The following is a 22,129-nucleotide window of genomic DNA, read 5'->3' as shown; positions in this document are numbered from 1 at the left end:
GGTGCCAAAAGCTTGTCATGAGGGTGCCCCGACGACTCCACACACACACACACACACACACACACACACACACACACACACACTCACACTCACACACACACACACACACACACACACACACACACACACACACACACACACACACACACACACACACACACACACACACACACACACACACACACACACCCCCCCCCCCCCCAGCCCCCGTATATCAGCCATAGGGAAAGAAGAAAACTTTCACAGCAGCAGCTTTGATCCGGTAGTCCTACCAAGATTTATCACACTCTTCTCATTTATCACACTCTGAGCCAGAGGTGGCAAACCTTTATGAGAGTGTGTGCCCAAATTGGCGATAATCTAAAAAATTCTCTCACCTGCCATGGTAATTTTGAGCAGCGATTATCATTGATTAGTAACAATTACTATGGATTTTTTTAAGGAAAGAGATGAGTCTAGATGCTTATTTGCATGCATTCATTGTTCTTCTATTAATAGAAGTATAAGAAAAACAGATTGAGATAAATGAAAACAGAAAATGCTGTCTGGCCTGCTGAGTTCTGCCAGCATTTTGTGTTTTTATTTATTTCCAGCATCTGCAGATTCACTCGTGTTGCCTTTGAAATAAATGAAATATTTTAGAAAACTTGTTCAAAAATTATTCATATTAATCTTTTAAAAATACAACTGAAATGTAACATCATTCCTATATAGCATTGTTACTCTAACCATTTACTATCCACATCCCAACGTGTACACCAAGTCTAAGAGAATTTCAAAACCTATCATCCAACGTCATGTGTTCTCACAACCACTTAGCTGGCACCAAGCTGGCGTGAGATGCTTCCTGTGAAAACATCTCTCTGCTCTCAGGTTGTAAAAATTAATTTACTGTTTCATTTGGCAGTAAAGATAATCATAATGTATCTTCTTATCATGGGTGGAGTTTAAAGAATTGAGGGGCAGCACCTCATAATCAAATAATTTTGTGCACATGCTATCTTGGGTATGCATGCTGTAGGTTCATCACCCTGCTCTAGGCAATTTTTTTTTTTAACTCTGTCCTTCTTTCATCGATCCTTAAGCTAGCCCAGCATTTCTCATTCCAACACATACAGTTCAGTTCATCTGTCCCAACCTACGGTAACATATCACATGAATAAGGCTTCCTTCAGTCTGGGTCGACCATGGATATTGTGTCCTATGTTTAGATACGCAAGCCAGGGCAGTACGATATGGAGAGTAAGCTGGTGCCCATGTAGCAAGCTCCCCCTCCATGCATCCGATGAACCCAAAGGAACGGCAGAGACTGATACAGCTTCGTGGGAGTTGCCCGTCAGCATTGAACTCAACATAGGACTGCCTTAGGGACTCCAGTTCTGGATTTTTCCCTCGGGGTTTACTCCCGAAGCCTTCTCCATGAGTGGGTTTAACCGTAATGCAGAGGAGGTTTGAGATCAGAGTTTTTCTTCTGCTAGATGAGCTGCCAACCAGGGCTGACAAGCCCCAGTTGCCTGAAGCGACTAGTTTTAAGGCAGCAGTAGCCTGCCTTTTCCTCTTCTCCTGTCAGTAGAAATGGTTCCACCGGGCTTAGTAGCTAAGCCACATCTGAAGGCCAGGAGCTGTACTTGGTTGCTATTTGAGATGCACGCCATTGGGTGCATTTTATAGGTAGTGAGAGCTTGACCCGGCTCCCACTCCTGGCTTTAACAACATTAAGGAACCAATATATCTGATAACGCATATATATCACCATTACCAAATAGCAGCGACCCATTCCATCCTTATCCAAACACCTTGACCAGGTTTATTTTCCCATTAATCTCATCCACTTATACCCAACCCAATCGTTCAAGCAGACTCACTCTTTCTTCCCAACTTACCTGAACACTTCCCACTTCACCTCATTACCTCCCAATGCAACACACTCACTTTAACCTAACTCGTTCCATTCCAATTCTCTCACTTCTGCCTTCAACCTTCACCTCCACCTCAGCCTACGTTAAGTTGCGCCACCTCATTGTGAACAACCCTGCTACTCCTCCACCCACCATCATCTATCCCCATGTATCGCACTTGAGCACATTCCGCGCCAGATAAGACAGGAAAACACACCCCACTCACCTCATTGTAATCCCAGCTCTCATAATCTGTAGGTGAGGGTTGACGACTGAAATTCTCCATTGAGATTCCTTACTGCTTTTAATAATAATAATACTGTATCATCTTCCTGTGCCTCTCTGGCGCATCAGGCAGGAACCTTGCCGTTTCTTCAGCGTTTGTCTGTTTTACGCTCAACCCAGCATGGGTGGAAAGCGTGGAAGGAGTCCGCCGGATTCGAACGTGGGACTACCCGCCCCGAAATCCGGTGTGGTTGCTACTGCCCTGCTGGCTGGCATTACTGCTTTTACTGGGGTATTACTATTTGAAGTAGAGGGAGGAACGAAACAGCAAAATCATTCCCAAAGCAGCCACCCTATTGAAATGTTCACATCACACACAACGTTACTCAGAGTGCTGTACTACCAGAGGAAAATTCTGACTACACCAAAGTAACTGTTCTATTTCTTTAATTCTTTAAAATCAAGAGCAGGATGTATACAACAGATGCTTTTGCTTTGTAGCCACCAGATTGCCTGAAAATAATTGTGAATTTGAAGGTATGCTCTTTGTAGATAGTGCCTTTGAATCCTTTCGCACTTGGTAGAGCAGTGATAAATTTAACTGCAGGAGTCCCAGAGATGCTTATCAAAGTCATTTAATTCGCTGCTTATTATCCTGCATTTGAAAGAGCTGAGAAGGTGCACCAAATTAGTCCAAAGCATCACTCCCTTTAGACCAGAGAGGCTTAAGACAAGACTTGCTAAATGGGTCAGAATGAAGAAGCGTTTGTTGGTTAAAAAAATAAAGAAGTTTTACCACTGGCAAAAGGCTTTGAAACAAGAGAGTCTGATTTAAGGACCAGCAGAGGCATGAGGAAAGTTTTCCTCAATTTGATTTGACCTGCAAATGGTGACAGAAGCAAATTCATAGAGCTGACTTGCCAGCCCAGGTCTTATCAAGTTGGCCTTCTGCACCTGGGACGCCCCACCCCCACATCAATCTAGATAAGAAGTAGTCTTTGAATGATTTCCTGCTGGGTCCCCACCCATCCCACCTCACAGTCCCCCATGAGGTCACTCTGACATCCACTAACACAGGGGTTCCCAACTTTTTTTTAAATGCCAAGGACCAATACCATTAAGCAAGGGGTATCACTTAGTACCATGGACCTCATGTTAGGAACCTCTCCTCTAATAGGAAGCAGAACTAGGGTCTTCTGTCAAAGGGAGAATTTATCAAATGCCTCTGGTCTTGAAAATCTTGTAAATGTTTTAAGAAGTGAAATTGTTACAACTTTAAAAAGTAAAAGTAAATAAATGCGCTTTAAAAGATACAAGATACTCTGTAGATGCTGGAAGTCCAGAGCAACACGCACAAAATACTAGAGGAATGTAGCAGAGTTCCTCAGCATCTTGTTGACTTGCTGAGTTCTTACAGCATTTTGTTAAATCTTTATACAACATTTTCAAATCAGTTGAACAAAATGAGGTGCAGCTAGTAGGGCTGCTGCCTCAGCACCAGGAAACCATATTCAATCCCAATGTGTACTTTTCTCCTGTGACTGCATGGAGATGGGGGCCGAGAGGGAAAATGGATCAGCCTTGATGAAATGGCAGAGCAGACTCAATGGGCCAAATGGCCTGATTTTGCTCCTACATTGTATAGTCTTATGGTCTTATTCCCTCCAGATGCTTCAGTTTCCTTCCACATCCCAAAGGCATACAGGTTGGAATGATAATTGGCCTCTGTAAATTGCCCCTAGTTGTAGAGGAGTGGCATAATGGTTAGCACATTGCTTTACAGCATCAGAGCAGGGTTCAATTCCCGCTGCCATCTGTAAGGGGTTTGTACATTCTCCGAGTGACCGTCTGGATATCTTCCATGTGCTCTGGCTGTCTCCCACATTTGAAAGACGAACTGGATTTGTGATTAATGATTTGTGGGCATGCTATATTGGCCTGGAACATGGCAACACTTCTAGGTTGTCCAGCTGAACTCCTCACTGATTTGATTTGATGCAAGCAATGCCTTTCATTTGTACGTGTGACAACAGAGCTGATCTTTCAAACGTGGCGCTGCTGTGTCAGAACACTACAGGGACATGTTCAGACCTGGCCCCGGAGCATGTAGAGTTCAAAAACGCAAACACGAGGGAATCTACTGATGCTGGAAATTCAAGCAACACACACAAAATGCTGGTGGAATGCAGCAGGCCAGGCAGCATCTATAGGAAGAAGCACTGTCGACATTTCAGGCAGAGACCCAAGCACTGTTGACGTCTCGGCCCGAGACGTCGACAGTGCTTCTCCCTATAGATGCTGCTTGGCCTGCTGCGTTCCACCAGCATTTTGTGTGTGTTGCATGTAGAGTTCACTCCTTTTCTCTGCCACTGCATAAATTTTCTCCAGGTGCTCCAGTTTCCTTCCTGCAGGGTGATATGATAACAGGCCACTGTAAACTGGTAGAATCTGGGAAGGGTTAATAAGAAAGTGGGGAGAATAGAACAGGATTAATGTAAGTGTGTTACTGATGGTCAGAACAGACTCAATGGGCAGAAGGGCCTGATCTTTCTAAGACTCTATAATGACCCACCTTTCCCATTCAAATGCCCATTGAAATAGTGTTTCCTCTCATCCTGGTCTGACTCCACTCTTTTGCTTCTCACTAGTTCACCACTTGAACCATTAACCTCCTCTTAATTTTACCAGAACCACGAGTTTCTCGATGAGCCGGCTTTCGAACAGAATTGCCTCGAAGGTTCGATGCAGAACTGCCCGTCCACTCATAGCCCCTCACTTTCCTCCGAGTCTGGGACAGCCAGCACCTGTTGTTCCCGCCGGAGTCACAAGAAGTCCACTCACCTGCCCAACTCCAGCGTGTCAGCGGCGAATTTGAGAAGCATGCAGGAACTCAGCACCATTCACATTCAGTGCGGGGAGCAGATATCCTTCAACACCAGGTAAAGCCTCAAGGCACAGCACAACTGGCATGCGGAAAGTTGCGCCACTATTCTTGTGTAGGAGTTACCCAAGTTACCGCTAAAGAGAGCCAACACTGAAACATAGAAATCAAATTGCCATGTAATTAAATGTCTGAAAATGGCAATATTTATATGTCCAAATGAGAAAAGATGGAGATGGGGGCATCTTTTCACTTGTATACACAGTGAGTTGTTATGATGTAAAATGACCTGAAAGTCAGAAAAGAATTAGATGAATTCTTGAAGAGGAAACTTTTATAGGGTAAATGAGGGACAGTGAGATTAATGAATGGCTCTTACAGATTGCTAGTGCCAGCAAAATGGGCCAAATACTCTCTTACTATTCTATAAGAGGCAGGGCAGCATGGTAGCATAGTGGTTAGCACAGCGTTCTACAGTACAGGCAGCCAGGGTTCGATTCCTGCCGCTGCCTGTAAAGAGTTTGTACATTCTCCCTGCTACCACATGGGTTTCCTCCCACAGTCCAAAGACCCACTGGTTGATAGGGTTAATTGGACATTGTAAATTCTCCCGTGATTAGGCTAGGATTAAAATTGGGGGTTTGCTGGGCCGCATGGTTTGAAGAGCCAAAAAGGCACACCCAAGAGTCCACATAACCTCTGGTATTTATCACCCAGCCTGTACTGCTTTACCATCAACCTTTTAAACAAAACAAGGGAACAGAGAAGCCAGGTGTCTGCTTTACCTCAGTGTCTACTGCTCATGAATCATTTTAAATAGTTTTCTTAATGAGCAAGTGAATACAATAATGTTCAGTTCCTTAAGTGGAATATTGATCTAAATGCTTTTACCCCCTGTGTTGTTGATTTTGGTATAATGGACAAGTTCATGCATTTTTCAAAATAATTGCAACACCAAGCAGTGAATGACTGATTTAATATTGACAGGAGGACGTAAAACATGCTGTGCTTTTTAATTGTTCTGTGAAAACTATCACTGAAGTGTCACACAGTGACCTTAAAATTTAAAATTCTTGAGGATGGTGCAGAAGGGAACCGTGGGAAGCCTGCTCTGGGTTCGGTCAGTGTGAGGAGGTGCAAGACACTGTTACTGAGCAAACACATTGAAAGCCACTCCAAGGAAGCACTGGTTGTGGATACCGCCCAGAGATTAGGAAAGGGTCATAATAGGATAAGTACATTAAGTCTCCCTTTGACTTAGAGGAACAGTGTTTTCATCAGGGGCAGAAAGGGAGCATGGCAGTTATTGTAACACTAGCACAGCACCAGTGACCCCAGTTCACTTCTGCCGCAGTCTGTAAGAAGTTTGTATGTTTTCCCTGTTGTTGTGAGGGTTTTCTCTGGGTTCTCCAGTTCCCTCCCACATTCTAAAGTTAGTTAGTAGGTCAATTAGTCACATGGGTGTAATCGGGTGGCGCGGGCTTGTTGGGCCGGAAGGGCCTGTTACTGTGCAGCATCTCTAAACAAGAAAATAAAATCAAATTAAATTTTCACAAACCTATAGCTTCCTCCCATCCTCTGAGCAGGATCTAACTTCCCTCCTGTATCTAACCATTATCCCGTTAACCATTATCCTGCGTATGGAACCTCATACACAGCTTGTGTTTTCGTGAAGTTTCAGACGTGAATGTTTTTTTTACTGGTAAGTGTTTCTTACGGTAATTGGAATTAGGTTCCAGAACCAATGGGGATAAAACTCTAATCCAAGGGTTCCCAGCCTGAGGTCCATGGAGCCCTTGTTTAATGGTATTGGTCCATGGCATGATAAAGGTTGGGAACCCTTGCTCTAACGAGTCTAACTGAATGGCTCAGGAGCTCAAGACACAGAGCAACGTCGTTCTATTCACTGTTACTTCACGTTGGACCCCTTTTCCACCTTAGCTCTGAAGTTTTAAACCTACCCCAATTCTGCCATCCATTTTTAAAGAAACACATGTAAATGGGAGAATAATAAATAGTATAATATTATCATAAAATCATTCAGCACCAAGACAGGTCTGTTGCCCCACCACGTCTGTGCATAAACCCAACAATAATAATCCCACTTTCCAGCAACACACACAAAATGCTTGAGGAACTCAGCAGGCCATTTTCCAGCAATCGGCCCAGAGCCCTCTGTATTTGGTAATTCAAGTTCTCATCTATTGTACCTATTCCTGACATGGTGTGAGAGCCTCTGCTTCCCCTAACCTTCAGGCAATGAGTTTCCAATGGAGGTCTTCAGTTTATTAAACCTAGTCAACTGACGGATGATCTGCCTTCTACCTTCTTCCAACCTCCCTTACTAACACACATGGCTTCTGCTCCTCTGTTCATTCTCTTGCGCTTCTGAATGTTTGAACACACCTTTGTTGCTCCTTTTCACTGTTCCCAATCCTTTTCTGCTCCTGACATCTCCAAAATCTGAAGATGTCATCTAAATAAATGAACTCAGTTCATTTTTGGAGCTATTGAGTGAGGGACAAGACAAGATGTCAGATGCAGATGTCCTTGTTTATCTTTGAATGACTGAATGTAACATTAAGGCTTACTGAGGTTGGAAAACTATAATTGTTTATACTTTATCATTGCAAACTAGGTTAATGTTTACTCAGAATGATTACACTATTGGCTACAGTTTTATTGCTCAGCCAAATAAAGTACTAAAATTGAGAATGATTGATTTTAAAAGCTTTCCAAATATTTGAAACACACACACTCAGTTTTCTTCAAATTTTCCTCAGTTTGGAAAGTTATTGTTCATAGCCATAGATATTGGGCTCCAAACCCAATAAACAGGCATCTTCATGAAAACAAGGTTGGACCATTCGATAAAGGAAATCAGGAAGCACTTTCCTCACCTCAAGAGCAACAGTGATTTGGAATGCTCTTTCCCAAACAGATTCTGAGGACACAAGAGACTAAGGATGGTGGAATATTGAAGGGAAAAAAAAACAAGATTCTTGAGGAACTCAATGGATCAGGCAGCATCTGTGGAAGGAAATGGACAGTTGACGTTTTGGAGCAAGATGCTTTATCTGAACAGCAGTCCAGTTGAAGGATCTCAACCCAAAAGATCTACTGTTCATTTCCCTCCACAGATGCTACCTGACCCACTGAGTTCCTTCAGGATTCTGAGGCCAGCAGTTTTCAACATGCTTCTTTAGATGGAGGACGGCGAACCTGTGGAATTTATTGCTACAGATAGCTGTAGAGGTCAAGTCATTAGGTGTACTTAAAGCAGAGGTTGATAGGTCCTTGATTAGTCAGGGTGTCAAAGAGTACGGGGAGAGTATGGGGAGAAGATTCGGGTTGAGTGGGGTAATAAATCAACCAAGATCAAATGGCAGAGCAGACTCAATGAACCAAATGGCCTAATTCTGCTCCTGTGTCTTATGGTCTTAAGGTTTTATGGGACTAAGATATTTTGGGGTGGAAAAGAGAAAATAGAAAAAAAATACTCAGGAGATTGGGCAGGGAGGGAAACAGAGTAAACACTACATTAGAATTGTAGCTGGCTGGAAGCCCGCAAAGAGTTTACTCATCATATACACCGGGAAAAGCACTAGATCCATTTTTAATAAATTGTTTTAGCTTTAGAAACTGGCACCAAATTTATAGGCATTGGTGCAGGTGTGCAAAGATACGAGAACTTAATTTGCTGAGAGTAAACCAGAATAAAATATGCCCTAAATTAGGAGTGGGAAAGAAAGGGCAGGAACAGGATGATGGATTATCCCTTGGAAGTCTGTTTTTCCTTAATATTCTCTATCAGCTCCTGTGGAATTTGGAGTAAAACATAATTGAAAATCAGTTTAGTTATAATATAATTGGACATAGAGCTGCCTCAAGGGCTGAATTGCCACTCAGGTCCAAGGACCAATGCCTCATATTCCATTTGGGTAGCCTCCAACCTGAGAACATGAATATTGATTTCTCTAACTTCTGGTAATTTCTCCCCTTCCTCCTCCTCTCTTTACCATTCCTCATTATGGCTGCCCAGTTCCTCCATCTGCTATCCCTCCTCCTCCCTTTCTCCCATGGTCCACCTCCCTCTCCTATCAGATTCCTTCTTCTTCAGCCTTTTATCTTTTCCACCTATCACCTCCCAGCTTCCCCTTCCCCCACACACCCACCTTCCTCCTCACCTGATTTCATCTATCACCTGCTAGCTTGTACTCCTTCCCCTCCCCACCTCTTTATTCCAACTTCTTCCCCCTTCCTTTCCAGTCAAAATGAAGAGTCTCAGCTCAAAATGTGGATATTTTATTCCCCGCCATAGATGCTGCCTGACCTATTGATTTCCTCCAGCATTTTAGACCATAAGAACATAAGACAAAGGAGCAGAATTAGGCCATTTGGCCTATCCAGTTTTCTCCACCATTCAGCCATGGCTGATCCTTTCTTCCCCTCCTCAACCCCATTCCCCAGCTTTCTCCCCATAACCTTTGATGCCATGTCCAATCAAGAACCTATCAATCTCTGCCTTAAGTACACCCAACAACCTGGCCACCACAGCTGCCTGTGGTAATAAATTACACAAATTCACCACCCACTGGCTAAAGAAATTTCTCCACATCTGTTTTAAAATGACACCCCTCTATCTTGAAGCTGTGCCCTCTTGTCCTAGACTCACCTACCATGAGAAACATCTTTCCACATCTACTCTGTCCAGGCTTTTCAACATTTGAAATAATTCAATGAGATCTCCCATCATCTTTCTAAATTCCAGTGTGTACAGACACAAAGCCTCCAAACGTTCCTCGTATGATAACCCTTTTGTTCCCAGAATCATTCTTGTGAACCTCCTCTGAACCCTCTCCAATGGCAGCACATCTTTTCTTAGATAAGAAGCCAAAAACCATTCACAATACTTAAGCTGAGGCCTCACCAGTGCCTTATAAAGCCTCAGCATCACATCCCTTCTCTTGTATTCAAGACCTCTTGAAATGAATGCTAACATTGCATTTGCCTTCCTCACCACCGACTCAACCTGCAAGCTAACTTTTAGAGTGCTCTGCACAAGGACTCCCAAGTCCCTTTGCATCTCAGATTTTTGGATTTTCTTCCTGTGTAGAAAACAGTCTGCACATCTATTTCTACTACCAAAATGCATGAGCATGCATTTTCCAGCATTGTATTTTGTGTGTTGCTCTGAATGGGCTACTATTGTTTTATGTTCTAATGAATTTATTGAATATTCAAGGACCAAGGAGATGAAGAACTTTCTCCTCTTCCCAATATTCCCATGATAGAGTCAGTGTTTGAACTGTGCGAAGTGATTGAGGGTTTTTTTCTCTCATTGCAGTCGTTCCAGTCTGAATGATAAATCGGAGGAGGGAATGAGGATCAACAGCAAGAGCTCTCAAATCACCACGGCGATAATCAGCATCCCGACATCACCTAGCATTACACCCGAGGAGGAGAATCGGCCCCCAATCCCCAATCAATCCAGCACCAACATGAATACCACAAGCTGCAATATCGTCAAAGTGTCTGCCTTGTAAAAAAAACAAAGCTGCCCTAGCTCTCAGTCACCTGACATCCTCAAGATCACATGACACTGACAACCACATGGCAAGGGTCGAAGGGGAAACAGTGGATGAGTCTAATCCCAGTAGTAAGGGTGAGGGTGATCTGACATCACCACGTTTTACATCCTGAAGAACCGGCACCGTGTCAAACAAATATTTATTTCTGTTTCTCTTTTTTTTTGGTGAGAAGAATATCAGGGAAATCTCCCTGACTCAAGAGGGACCAAGGCTATAACGACTCAATGCGGGACAACAGGAGAGATTACAGAAGCCAGGTCCGCATTGCTTCATTTTTAAGCACCTATCTTAGGTGGCGTTTAAGACGGATAATATTTATTCACAAACTACGAGTATGACAAGGCAAGCCTGCTGTGAAAAGGGAGACAGGGATCTTTTTTTTGTGTGTGTGTGTGTGTGTGTGTGGAAAAGTAACTTTACAAAAAAGAACTGTGTCTCACTGAAGAAGCGATTTAGGCTCCAGATGTCGTTGTAGTCAACTACTTTTTGACATATTTCTAGTGAAAGTCACATTTGGAATAGAAGACCGCTTTTAACTGTTGATGTTGAAGAGCTCATCGGCTATGGTCTTTAGTATCAATAGGAGCTTTCATTTCTGCTATTAAATCCCTGTGACATTTCAGTGTGTGTTGCTTTCAAGAAGCAACCTTGTGTGAACATGGTGTTTGTCGGTTAAGTATAGTCTGTGTACGTAGTTTGAGGAGAACGCAATATCCAACAAGTTGGTGCATTCCATGCACTCGTTCCTCCCTTTCTCAGTTTCATGCAACTCGCTCTCTCACCTGCGTAGTGTGACTTCATTAGTACTAGTTAGGGGAAAAATCATTTAATGTATTTTGCAAAAAAAACTTGTGTGAGTTGAAGACATGGGAACTTGCATTGTTCTAAGAATGTGTTGCCCTCTTCTTTTTGCAGAACCGTGAATTTTAGACTTGAATTCGATGGAAGCATCGGTCAGTATGTTAGTATATTTTGGCTCTGTATAGTTCAATGCCAGTAGGGATCAGATCCTGAGTTCCATACATAACAAAGAGGTAGATTTTGTTTCGGATTAAAGCTCTGGGTGAGTGTGTGTGTGCGTGTGTATGTGTGTGTGTGTGTGTCCTAAGGTATGGTGGGACAGAGAATTTATTCCCCTAATCAATGAGATTTCAAGAGCAAACACTAAAAACAGAGAAAGATAACAGTGGGAAATCTAACCATATAAGACTTAGAAAGAGGAAGAAGGCTTAGATTGCATAAACAAATTCATTCATTATCTCTATTTTTACCATGATTTTCCACCAGGTAATGCTGAAAATACACAAACCATATCATTGGAGAGGGAAACGAGTGATTTTTTCCATTATGTCAATGACCTTTTATTGGATGATTGCTTTGAAGTGAAGACCCCTCCCCACTTTGCAAAGATACAACCCAACATGCTGATCCTTTCAGCAATGACTTTGCTGTCAGGAGTAGTGTGCTGATTCTGTATGACTGTCTGGCCAGGCAAATCAGTGCCTGAATTTGCAATATTCACAAACTTCAAGGCCAAGTAAGCAGAAGCATCCAGTGGCCCATACGATCCGGGTCTGGTACTGGGCCAAAGCTTACTAGCAGAATATAAATATGATAACAACTACTCACTGTCGTGGAGAGCCAAGTTGGATGGAGATTTAAGAGATTAACAGGTACTCTGTGAGTCAAAACTGTCCAAAATCCACTGATACATTTACTTTGCCCCACTTGCTGAATTTACATGCTAATTGTCCATTAAAGTGCACTCTAATTGTAAAAGAGCAAATACACTTTCAGCAAAGTGAATAATTATGTTTCACAGTCTCTGTCTGAGTAAGTGAATAATTTAACTATCGATTCACATCCCTTCACATAGTGTCTGCTGGAAATTTTAAAAATTTTGAACTTAATATTTTGAATTAAATTCTATTTTTTATTCAGAGATACACCACAGTTATAGACTGGACCAACAAGCCCATATCACCCATTTACACCCATGCGAACAATCAGCCTACTAACCTGTCCATCTTTGAAATATGAGAGGAAACTGGAGCACCCAGAGGAAGCTCGTGCGGTCACAAGGACAATGCACAAGCTCCTTAAAGACTGAGGCAGGAATTGGACCGGGGTCACTGCTACTGTAATAGCATTATACTACCTGTAACACTACCATGCCACCCTAAAACTTGTAATTTCTTTTTTCACCATTCCTTACATTTGGTTCTCTTTCTCACGCTCTCCCAACCAATTCTATCTTCTCCTCAGTTTATTTTCTTCCCTGTTGCTAATTTGACTAATTCATCCATCTTATTCTCCATCTCTCCTCTATTTAAGCTTAAAACTTCATAGGTTGAGGGTGTTGAGGAGATCTGACTTTGCCCTCCCATTATCTGTTCACACAGACATCAAGGTATTAGTGGAGCTGAAAGAAGTGCATTTAGCAACGTACGCTGTAAGATGGCCCTCTCCAGTAACTCCAACCTGTTGGTACCCTCTGCAGTAGTGAGTCTGTATCAAACCCTTCCTCTGGAAGGGAAGCCAACAAGCATTGCTTTAAAAAGAAACTTCGTCAAATTAGAAATCATTAGCAAATTGGGGTGGTAACCAATACACAATGTCTGTCAACACCACACTTGTAGTCAGAGTAACATTGGAAAAATTTTCACCAGTGCACGACGCTGATGTTGGGAGCCTTCTGCCCACAAGCCTACTGCTTGACAGTCTCCACTGATGACCAGCTAAGCCAGCATTTATTGCCCGTCCCTAGTTGTCCTTGAGAAGGTGGTGATGAGCTGTCTTCTTGAACTGCTGCAGTCCCTGAGGTGTAGGTACACCCACAGTGCTGTTAGGACTCTGCTACCATATTGTTCCATTATTGTAATCATTCCCAGCTCCTAGCCCAGACTCTGTGTAGTGTTGCTTTCACCCGGTCATGTGACTCCCACCGCAGCTCTTCCCTAACTCTTCACTTGGCGCAGCAACGTGCAGACGGGTTTCCACTTTTGGACTTGAATCCGTATCTACTGGCAGGCTCTCTCCCTGGATCTGAGCAGAACGCATTAGGTTCAATTGCCCTTGTGTGATAAGATATTGGCCACAGCTATCTTGGGGAGTTTTTATAGATTTTTCCATTTAGAGTCATAGAACACTACAGCACAGAAACAGGCCCTTCGGCCCATCTAGTCCATGCCAAACAATTAATTTGCCTAGTCCCATTGACCTGCACCTGGTCAATAGTCCTCCCTTCCATGTACCTATTCAAATTTCTCTTAAATTCCCAAAACCTTAACTGTTTATTCCCCTCCATAGATGCTGCCTGACTTGCTGAGTTCCTCCAGTATCTTGTGTGTGTTGCTCTGGATTTCCAGCATCTGCAGAATCTCCCGTGTTTAATATTGATTTCTGTTGGATTTCAGATCATCCCTTTTGCCTGGTCCAACATCCCCTTGGTAATCACCAACTTGTTCCATTGGTTGAGGTACAAAGGACATGATCCACACTGTGACAAATTCTCCAGTCAGATGGTTTTGCCAAGTCTTAGAGTTTGCAAAGTACTAGATCCATAGAAAACATTGGTTACCTCGACCTGCAATGCATTTAGCTTCAGACACCACATTCAGAATCACAGAAGATCCAAGGAAAGTCAACAGTCCAGGCAGCATCTATGGAGGGAAGTGAACATTTCAAGCCAAGACTTTTCATCAGGACTGACAAAGGGATTCTACTCGAAACATTGACTGTTCATTCCCCTCCATAGAAGCTGCCTGACCTGAGTTCCTCCAGCATTCTGTGTGTGTATTATTCAGGACTTCTAGCGTCCGCAGAATCTCTTGTGTGTCAGCAACAGAGGAGTGTCCAGCCTGCATTCCCTGATTTTCCGTCTGTGAAAACAAGGAATCCAAAAGACAGGCAATTCTCCAGCTAATGGTTAACCAGGGCAAACCGATGAGCTGGTAGAGGAACTCAGTGAGTCAAGCAGCATCTGTACAGGGAAACTGACAGCCGATGTTTCACATTGAGGCCTTTCATCTGGACATTCAAGTATACAAGGGCTGCCTGACTTGTTGAGTTCCTCCAGCTGCTTTTTGTTTTGCTCTATATTCCATTATCTGCAGCCTCATTTGTCTCCGTAACACTCAATGGGCCTGATCATTGCACACACACCAGATCAGCAGTGTCAAGTGCCTGCATTCATTTGACACCTTTAAGGTAGTAAGACATTGCTCAAGGAAGCACTTTACAAGGAGCTTCTGCACAGAACACCATAAGGCCATTAGACATGGGAGCAGAATTAGGCCTTTCAGCCCATCGAGTCTGGTCCACTGTTCCATCATGGCTGATTTATTATCCTCTCCAATCCATTCTCCTGCCTTCTCCCCATAACTAGTGACTTCTCAAGACCCTATCAATCCCCACATTAAATATATCCAATGACTTGGCCTCCACAGCTGTCTGTTGAAATGACTTCCACAGATTCACCACCCTCCGGCTAAAAAAAATCCTCCTCCTTAAAGAAGGTGAAAGGAAAACTCTAATGAGTAAGGTGCAATAGTGAATAGTGAAGTGTTGAAATTTGGGAACACTCAAGTGGTCAAAGTCAATTATTAGAAAGAACAGTCACTGGCCATTAAATGGGTTCTGAGGTCCATTTATTCAATCTTCCACTCTACACTATACCCAGTCTCCTACATTCCCTCACCAATATGGCAAGCTGCCATACTGCCATATTGTATTCACCATGAAGAATTTTCTGTAAGAGGCAACTCGTTTCCCACCAGTCAGCCCAGCAGGGTCATGGTGTCAGCTGCCATCGGGAAGCGTGCGGTTTTTACTGGATAATTCTGGGCAAAATCCATCCTTGCAAATTTTTAAATGGGGTTTCCCTCAATCTGCCTGGAAGTTACCACTGCACCCATTCACCACACCGTTAAATGGACATCTCTAAGCTCTAGATCAGGGGTTCCCAGCCTTTTTTATACCATGGATTCCTACCGTTAACCAAGGAGTCCGTGGACCCCAGGTTGGGAACTCCTACTCTAGATGCTTGTATTTTTATGCCGACATTGTGCAAAAAACACAAGAGATTTTGCAGCTGCTGAAAATCCCGAGCAACGCACAAATAAATGCTGGAGGAACTCAGCAGGTCAGGCAGCATCTACGGAGAGAAATAAAGAGTCAACATTTCATCCGAGACCTGATGAAGGGTCTCAACCTAATGCGTTGGCTGTTTATTCCCCTTTATACATGCTGCCTGACCTACTGACTTCCCCCAGTATCGTAAGTATTGCCTATGGTGTTAAAGCAAGCATTAAAAAGAATTAATCCCTCTCAAAGGGTTAATCACTGTTCCAAGAGTAAAAACAAAACAAGGCAGCCAGTTTGTGAGCAGCAAGTTCCTAAAAACACGGTCACAAAGTCATTGATCTGATTTTACTGATGTTTACTGAAGAAAAAATGTTAACTGTGCGAGCGGGAGAAATCGTGCTGTAGAGTCTTTTATTGACTCAAGCAAGCAGACAGGGCCACAATTTATTATCTCAGCTCTCTCATTACTATTGGTTTATGTTCCCACATTCTGAATCAGGTACTAAAGGGCTTTGATAGGAAGTCTGGCTGAAAGTTATGCAGTGGTATAATTGCCTTCTACATATTCAGTTTTTCCCATGGAAGGCTGTTACACAGAATGGGAAGAGGAGGGAAACAACGGAACAAAAAAGAAGATAGAACAGATTTATTTTTGTGAGAATTCATTGTTCTACTTCTAGTACAGCTCTCTTCTATCCTTTTGTACAATCAGAATTCAGAATCGGTGGATCTGAAGTAACGCATACAAGATGGTGGAGGAACTCCGCAGGTCAGCCAGCATCTATGGAGAGGAATAAACAGTCGATGTTTCGAGCTGATTGGAAAGGAAGGGAGAAGAAGCCAGAATAAGAAGGGGGGGAGAGAAGAAGGTGATAGGTGAAGCCACATGGGTGGATGAGAGAGGATAAAGTGAAAAGCTAGGAGGTGATTGGTGGAAAAGGTGAAGGGCTGGAAAAGAAGGAATCTAATAGGAGAGGCGAGTGAGCCATGGGAGAAAGGGAAGGAGTGGAAGGCACCAAGGGGAGGTGATAGGCAAGAGAGGGACCAGAATGGTGACTGGAAGAAGAGGGAAGAGGGGAGGGGAAAATTAGAGCAATCGATGTTCATGCCAGTGGATCAGGTGGCATTTGTGGAATGCGTCAGGGGTCCAGGTGGCAGAGCACCAGTGACTGGATTTGAATAACGTGTTTCCTCAACACGATCGCAATGCAAGGTCTCAAATTAACAAACAAAGTCAGAATAGGTGATATTATAACAAATGACCAAAGGTCTAAAGAAAGGGATAGTTCTGAAGGATAGTTTTAAAGGAAGGGTTTAAAAAGGGTAAAGAGAGGCTTGGAGGGATAGGATCTCTATAGCTGAAGTGTCCAGAGTGAGTCAATTATAAAGTTCTTGGAGACTTGCTGGGTTGCTGGACATCACAGAGAAGGACTAGTGGAGGTTCCTCTACCTCCCTTTACTCCTTTAAAACACCGTTTAAAGACTGTCGATCACCTTCACTCCATCCAAAAAAAGGCAGGATTTATCAGTGGCCACGCAGATCAATCAGCCTTCCCATTCCCATTCTGACAGGCCAGTCCATGGTCTTCTCTACTGCCCTGATGAGGCCATTCTCAGGTTGGAGGGGAGCACCCCATATTCCATTTGGGAAGCCTCTAACCTGAAGGCATGAACATTGATTTCTCTCTCCTGCCCCACTTGCCTCTTTTTCAATCCCCTCCCTCTTTTCATCTCCTTACTTGCCTTTTACCTCTCTCTCTCTCTCTCTCTCTCTCTCTCTCTCTCTCTCTCTCTGATACCCCTTCTCCTTCCCTTTCTTCAATGGTCCACTCTACTCTCCATTTCCTACAGCTCTTTATGTTTTCCACAAATCACCTCTCAACTTCTAGCTTGTACTCCGTCCCCTCTTCCCCCCCCCCCCCACCCACCCCACCTTCTATTCTGACTTCTTCACCCTTCCTTTTCAGCACTGAAGAAGGTTCTCGGCCCAAAATGTTGACTCTTTATTCCTTCCCAGAGACGCAGCCTGACCTGGCCAGTTCCTCCAGCATTTTGCGTGTATTGCTCTGGATTTCCAGCATCTGTGGAATCTCTTGCATTTCCATTTAAAACCTGCCTCTTTCCCCAAGCTTTTACTCATTTGTCTTAATGATGTTAATCTTATGAATTAACTCTTCTTGGGCTTCCCGCCGGGTACAGGTATTGACTTTACTCAACGTTTTGATAACAAACTCTGCCATCTCGATTATGGATGGTGCCTGGGCATGTCCAGTCTGTGGTTGTCTATCCCTCTTGATACCTGTACCCAGCTGGAAGCCCAAAAAGAGATTATTCATCATATATGCCGGGAAAGCACTAGATGCTTGTTAATCTTAGTTGGAAAATGTTCCTGTGAGGTGGTCTGGGATGTTGTATTACATTAAAAGGTGTCATGTAAATATGACATGTTCTTATTGCTAATGTTCTTTAAGGATAAACTCCTCTGAATGAGCTAGAGAACTATGGGAACACGCACAACCCTGGCTATCCCCACATGCAGTTACAGAACTAGCTGGATGTAGCACAGGGAGTGCACCTCCATCACAGATACCTGATGGAGGGGCAAAGTGGGGGAGACAGGGGTGTAAAAGACAGCACAAGCAACAACAACAGAAGTAAAAATCTCTTAAGGATGAGAAGTTAAGTAATCAAAATCATTATAGTTCTCACTGCTACATCTAGATTTCTTGGAGATCCTTTAGATATCAATCCTGAAGTAATTAATGTGTGAGGAGCATTTCATGGCACTGGGCCTGTTCTTACTGGAGTTTAGGAAAATGGGCGGGGGAGGCATCTCATTGAAACCTAATGAATATTGAAAGGCCTAGATAGAGTGCCATGGAGAAGATGTTTCCTATAGTAAGAGACTCCAGGACCAAAGGGCACGGCCTCAGAATAGGAAGCTCTCCCTTTAGAACAGAGATGAGGAGGGTTTAGCCACAGCATGGTGTATCTGTTGAATTCTTTGCCAAAGATAGCTGTGGAGGCCAAGTGATTGGGTATGTTTAGAGATTAATAGATTCTTGATTAGTAAGGTCATCAAAGATTATGGGCAGAAGGCAAGAGAATAGCATTGAGAAGGATAATAAATCAGCCATGATGGATTGGCAGAGCAGACTCAATGGGTCAATTGACCTAAATCTGTTCCTATGTCTTATGGTTTTATGGTCTTTTGAAATCAATGTGGAAGGGCTATCAGAAAAGGCCAAGGAAGTGGAACTAGCTGGATTACACTTACATATGACCAGTATAGACGCAATGGACTGAATGGCCACCTTCCATGCTTGATCCATTCTGAGCCACGGTGCAAAGAACAAATTCTCCATCACTGAAGTATTGAGATACATCATGAGCAGATGGTATCAATGTTTTGTCTTTCAGCAAAATCATTCCTCCCTGATGACGTGAAGTAAAAAATAATCTTCTGCACCCTTCTGTGAGCATTCAGCAAAGAAAACCCTTCTGGGCGCAAAATAAATGAGCAAAGGTGGGCTACGGGCTTTCTAACAGAGAGCCAGGAAGCAAAGAGACACTTGGGGGTGGGGGGGTATGGAAGTAACTGAATATGACAGTCCTAATCTCATCATAAAAACTCTGGAAGGGAAACGGTACAACACACAGAATATTATGGGTTTTGATCAATAAATTCTTCACAATTCAACTATTAACAATTTCAGATGGATTTATAAATGATTCCTGCCACAGAAGCCCAATAGCCCATCTCTTCACTCTAAGGGGAGTAAGGGGTGGCCGTGGCTGACGAGGGAAGTAAAGGACAGTATAAAAATAAAAGAGAAGAAGTATAACATAGCAAAGATGAGCGGGGAACCGGAGGACTGGGAAGCTTTTAAAGAGCAACAGAAGATAACAAAAAAAGCAATACGCCAAGAAAAAATGAGGTACAAAGGTAAACTAGCCAAGAATATAAAGGAGGATAGTAAAAGCTTCTTTAGGTATGTGAATAGCAAAAAAATAGTCAAGACCAAAATTGGGCCATTGAAGACAGAAACGGGTGAATTTATTATGGGGAAGAAGGAAATGGCAGATGAGTTGAACAGGTACTTTGGATCTGCCTTCACTAGGGAAGACACAAACAATCTCCCAGATGTAATAATGGCCAAAGGAACTAGGGTAAAGGATGAACTGAAGGAAATTTATATTAGGCAAGAATCGGTGTTGGATAGACTGTTGAGTCTGAAGGCTGATAAGTCCCCGGGACCTGATGGTCTGCATCCCAGGGTACTTAAAGAGGTGGCTCTAGAAATCGTGGATGCATTGGTAATCATTTTCCAATGTTCTATAGATTCAGGAACAGTTCCTGCTGATTGGAGGGTGGCTAATGTTGTCCCACTTTTCAAGAAAGGAGGGAGAGAGAAATCAGGGAATTATAGACCGGTTAGCCTGACGTCAGTGGTGGGAAAGATGCTGGAGTCAATTATAAAAGAGGAAATTACGACACATTTGGATAGCAGTAGAAGGATCGGTCCGAGTCAGCATGGATTTATGAAGGGAAAATCATGCTTGACTAATCTTCTGGAGTTTTTTGAGGATGTAACTATGAAAATGGACAAGGGAGAGCCAGTGGATGTAGTGCACCTGGACTTCCAGAAAACTTTTGATAAAGTCCCACATAGGAGATTAGTAGGCAAAATTAGGGCACATGGTATTGGGGGCAGAGTACTGACATGGATTGAAAATTGGCTGGCTGACAGAAAACAAAGAGTAGTGATTAATGGGTCCCTTTCGGAATGGAAGGCTGTGACCAGTGGGGTCCCGCAAGGTTCGGTGCTGGGACCGCAGCTGTTTACAAAATACATTAATGATTTAGATGAAGGGATTAAAAGTAACATTAGCAAATTTGCTGATGACACAAAGCTGGGTAGCAGTGTGAAATGTCAGGAGGATGTTATGAGAATGCAGGGTGACTTGGACAGGTTGGGTAAGTGGGCAAATATATGGCAGATGCAGTTTAATGTGGATAAATGTGAAGTTATCCACTTTGGTGGCAAGAACAGGAAGGCAGATTACTATCTAAATGGAGTCAAGTTAGGAAAAGGGGAAGTACAACGAGATCTAGGTGTTCTTGTACATCAGTCAATGAAAGTAAGCATGCAGGTACAGCAGGCAGTGAAGAAAGCTAATGGCATGCTGGCCTTTATAACAAGAGGAATTGAGTATAGGAGTAAAGAGGTCCTTCTGCAGCTGTACAGGGCCCTGGTGAGACCCCACCTGGAGTATTGTGTGCAGTTTTGGTCTCCAAATTTGAGGAAAGACATTCTTGCTATTGAGGGAGTGCAGCGTAGGTTCACAAGGTTAATTCCCGGAATGGCGGGACTGTCATATGTTGAAAGATTGGAGCGACTGGGCTTGTATACACTGGAATTTAGAAGGATGAGAGGGGATCTGATTGAAACATATAAGATTATTAAGGGATTGGACACACTGGAGGCAGGAAGCATGTTCCCGCTGATGGGTGAGTCCAGAACTAGAGGCCACAGTTTAAGAATAAGGGGTAGGCCATTTAGAACAGAGATACGGAAAAACTTTTTCACCCAGAGAGTGGTGGATATGTGGAATGCTCTGCCCCAGAAGGCAGTGGAGGCCAAGTCTCTGGATGCATTTAAGAGAGAGTTAGGTAGAGCTCTTATAGATAGCGGGGTCAAGGGATATGGGGAGAGGGCAGGAACGGGGTACTGATTGTGTATGATCAGCCATGATTACAGTGAATGGCGGTGCTGGCTAGAAGGGCCAAATGGCCTACTCCTGCACCTACTGTCTATTGTCTATTGTCTAACTCCTACTCATCCAATACCCATATCTCATTCCCATCCTGTCACCCGTCTCCAGTCCTTTCCTTTTCTTCCCCCCACCCTCCACTCACTCCCCTCTTCTCTCTCTCCCTTCCACTCCCTCCACCTCTCCCTTGATTTCAGTAATGCATGTGAACTTTTTCAGATGGAAATTTTTGTCCTGAGGCCCACAGTGAATCGCTCTGGACTTACAATTACGTTGGCTCCACGAGGAATGAAGGGAGTAAGGGTGGGTTTGCAAACATTCTCTATAATACCTTATCCACAAGATGAACACATTAAAATAATAATAAGCACATGCATCAAGACTCTTCTTTCACAACTATGTCTCTCTTCCTGTACATTATGAAGAGTGTGTTGAACTCAATCATGCCCTCCTGGTCAGCACCAATACCCTCTCCACTGACAGTGGTGCATCTTACCCCAATCAGTTGAATGGAAAAGTGCTATCCTGACACCAGTACAACCCATCTGCAGCATTCCTATGTGATATGTACCTAGACTATTAGTATTGCTTCATGTTCTTGCGTTTTCTGATTTGTATGTATTATTTTAATTAGCTTCATTTTTAATCTTTGTATCGAACCTTCCTTTTGGAAA

At 43.3% G+C, this 22,129-nt stretch overlaps 1 protein-coding gene across 5 annotated transcripts in view; it reads left to right on the top strand.

Annotated features, from left to right (window-relative positions):
* kcnd3 (potassium voltage-gated channel, Shal-related subfamily, member 3) overlaps nt 1–17,549 on the top strand; it is a 387,211-nt gene extending 369,662 nt beyond the window's left edge. For 2 of the 5 annotated variants that reach the window (XM_073030589.1, XM_073030588.1), the window contains exons 7-8: nt 4,812–5,062; nt 10,352–17,549. In XM_073030589.1, the coding sequence (XP_072886690.1) occupies nt 4,812–5,062; nt 10,352–10,550 (450 nt within the window). In that variant the 3' untranslated portion in view covers nt 10,551–17,549. The remainder of the gene's footprint in view (nt 1–4,811; nt 5,063–10,351) is intronic. The other 3 variants (XR_012096497.1, XR_012096498.1, XM_073030590.1) reach the window with 3 other exon arrangements.
* The last annotated feature ends 4,580 nt before the right edge of the window (nt 17,550–22,129 follow it).

This window comes from Hemitrygon akajei, chromosome 27 (genome assembly GCF_048418815.1).
Source record: "Hemitrygon akajei chromosome 27, sHemAka1.3, whole genome shotgun sequence".
NCBI classification, from domain to species: domain Eukaryota; kingdom Metazoa; phylum Chordata; class Chondrichthyes; order Myliobatiformes; family Dasyatidae; genus Hemitrygon; species Hemitrygon akajei.
Note: the sequence above shows the minus strand (reverse complement) of the source record. Positions and strands in the feature narration are given on the sequence as shown.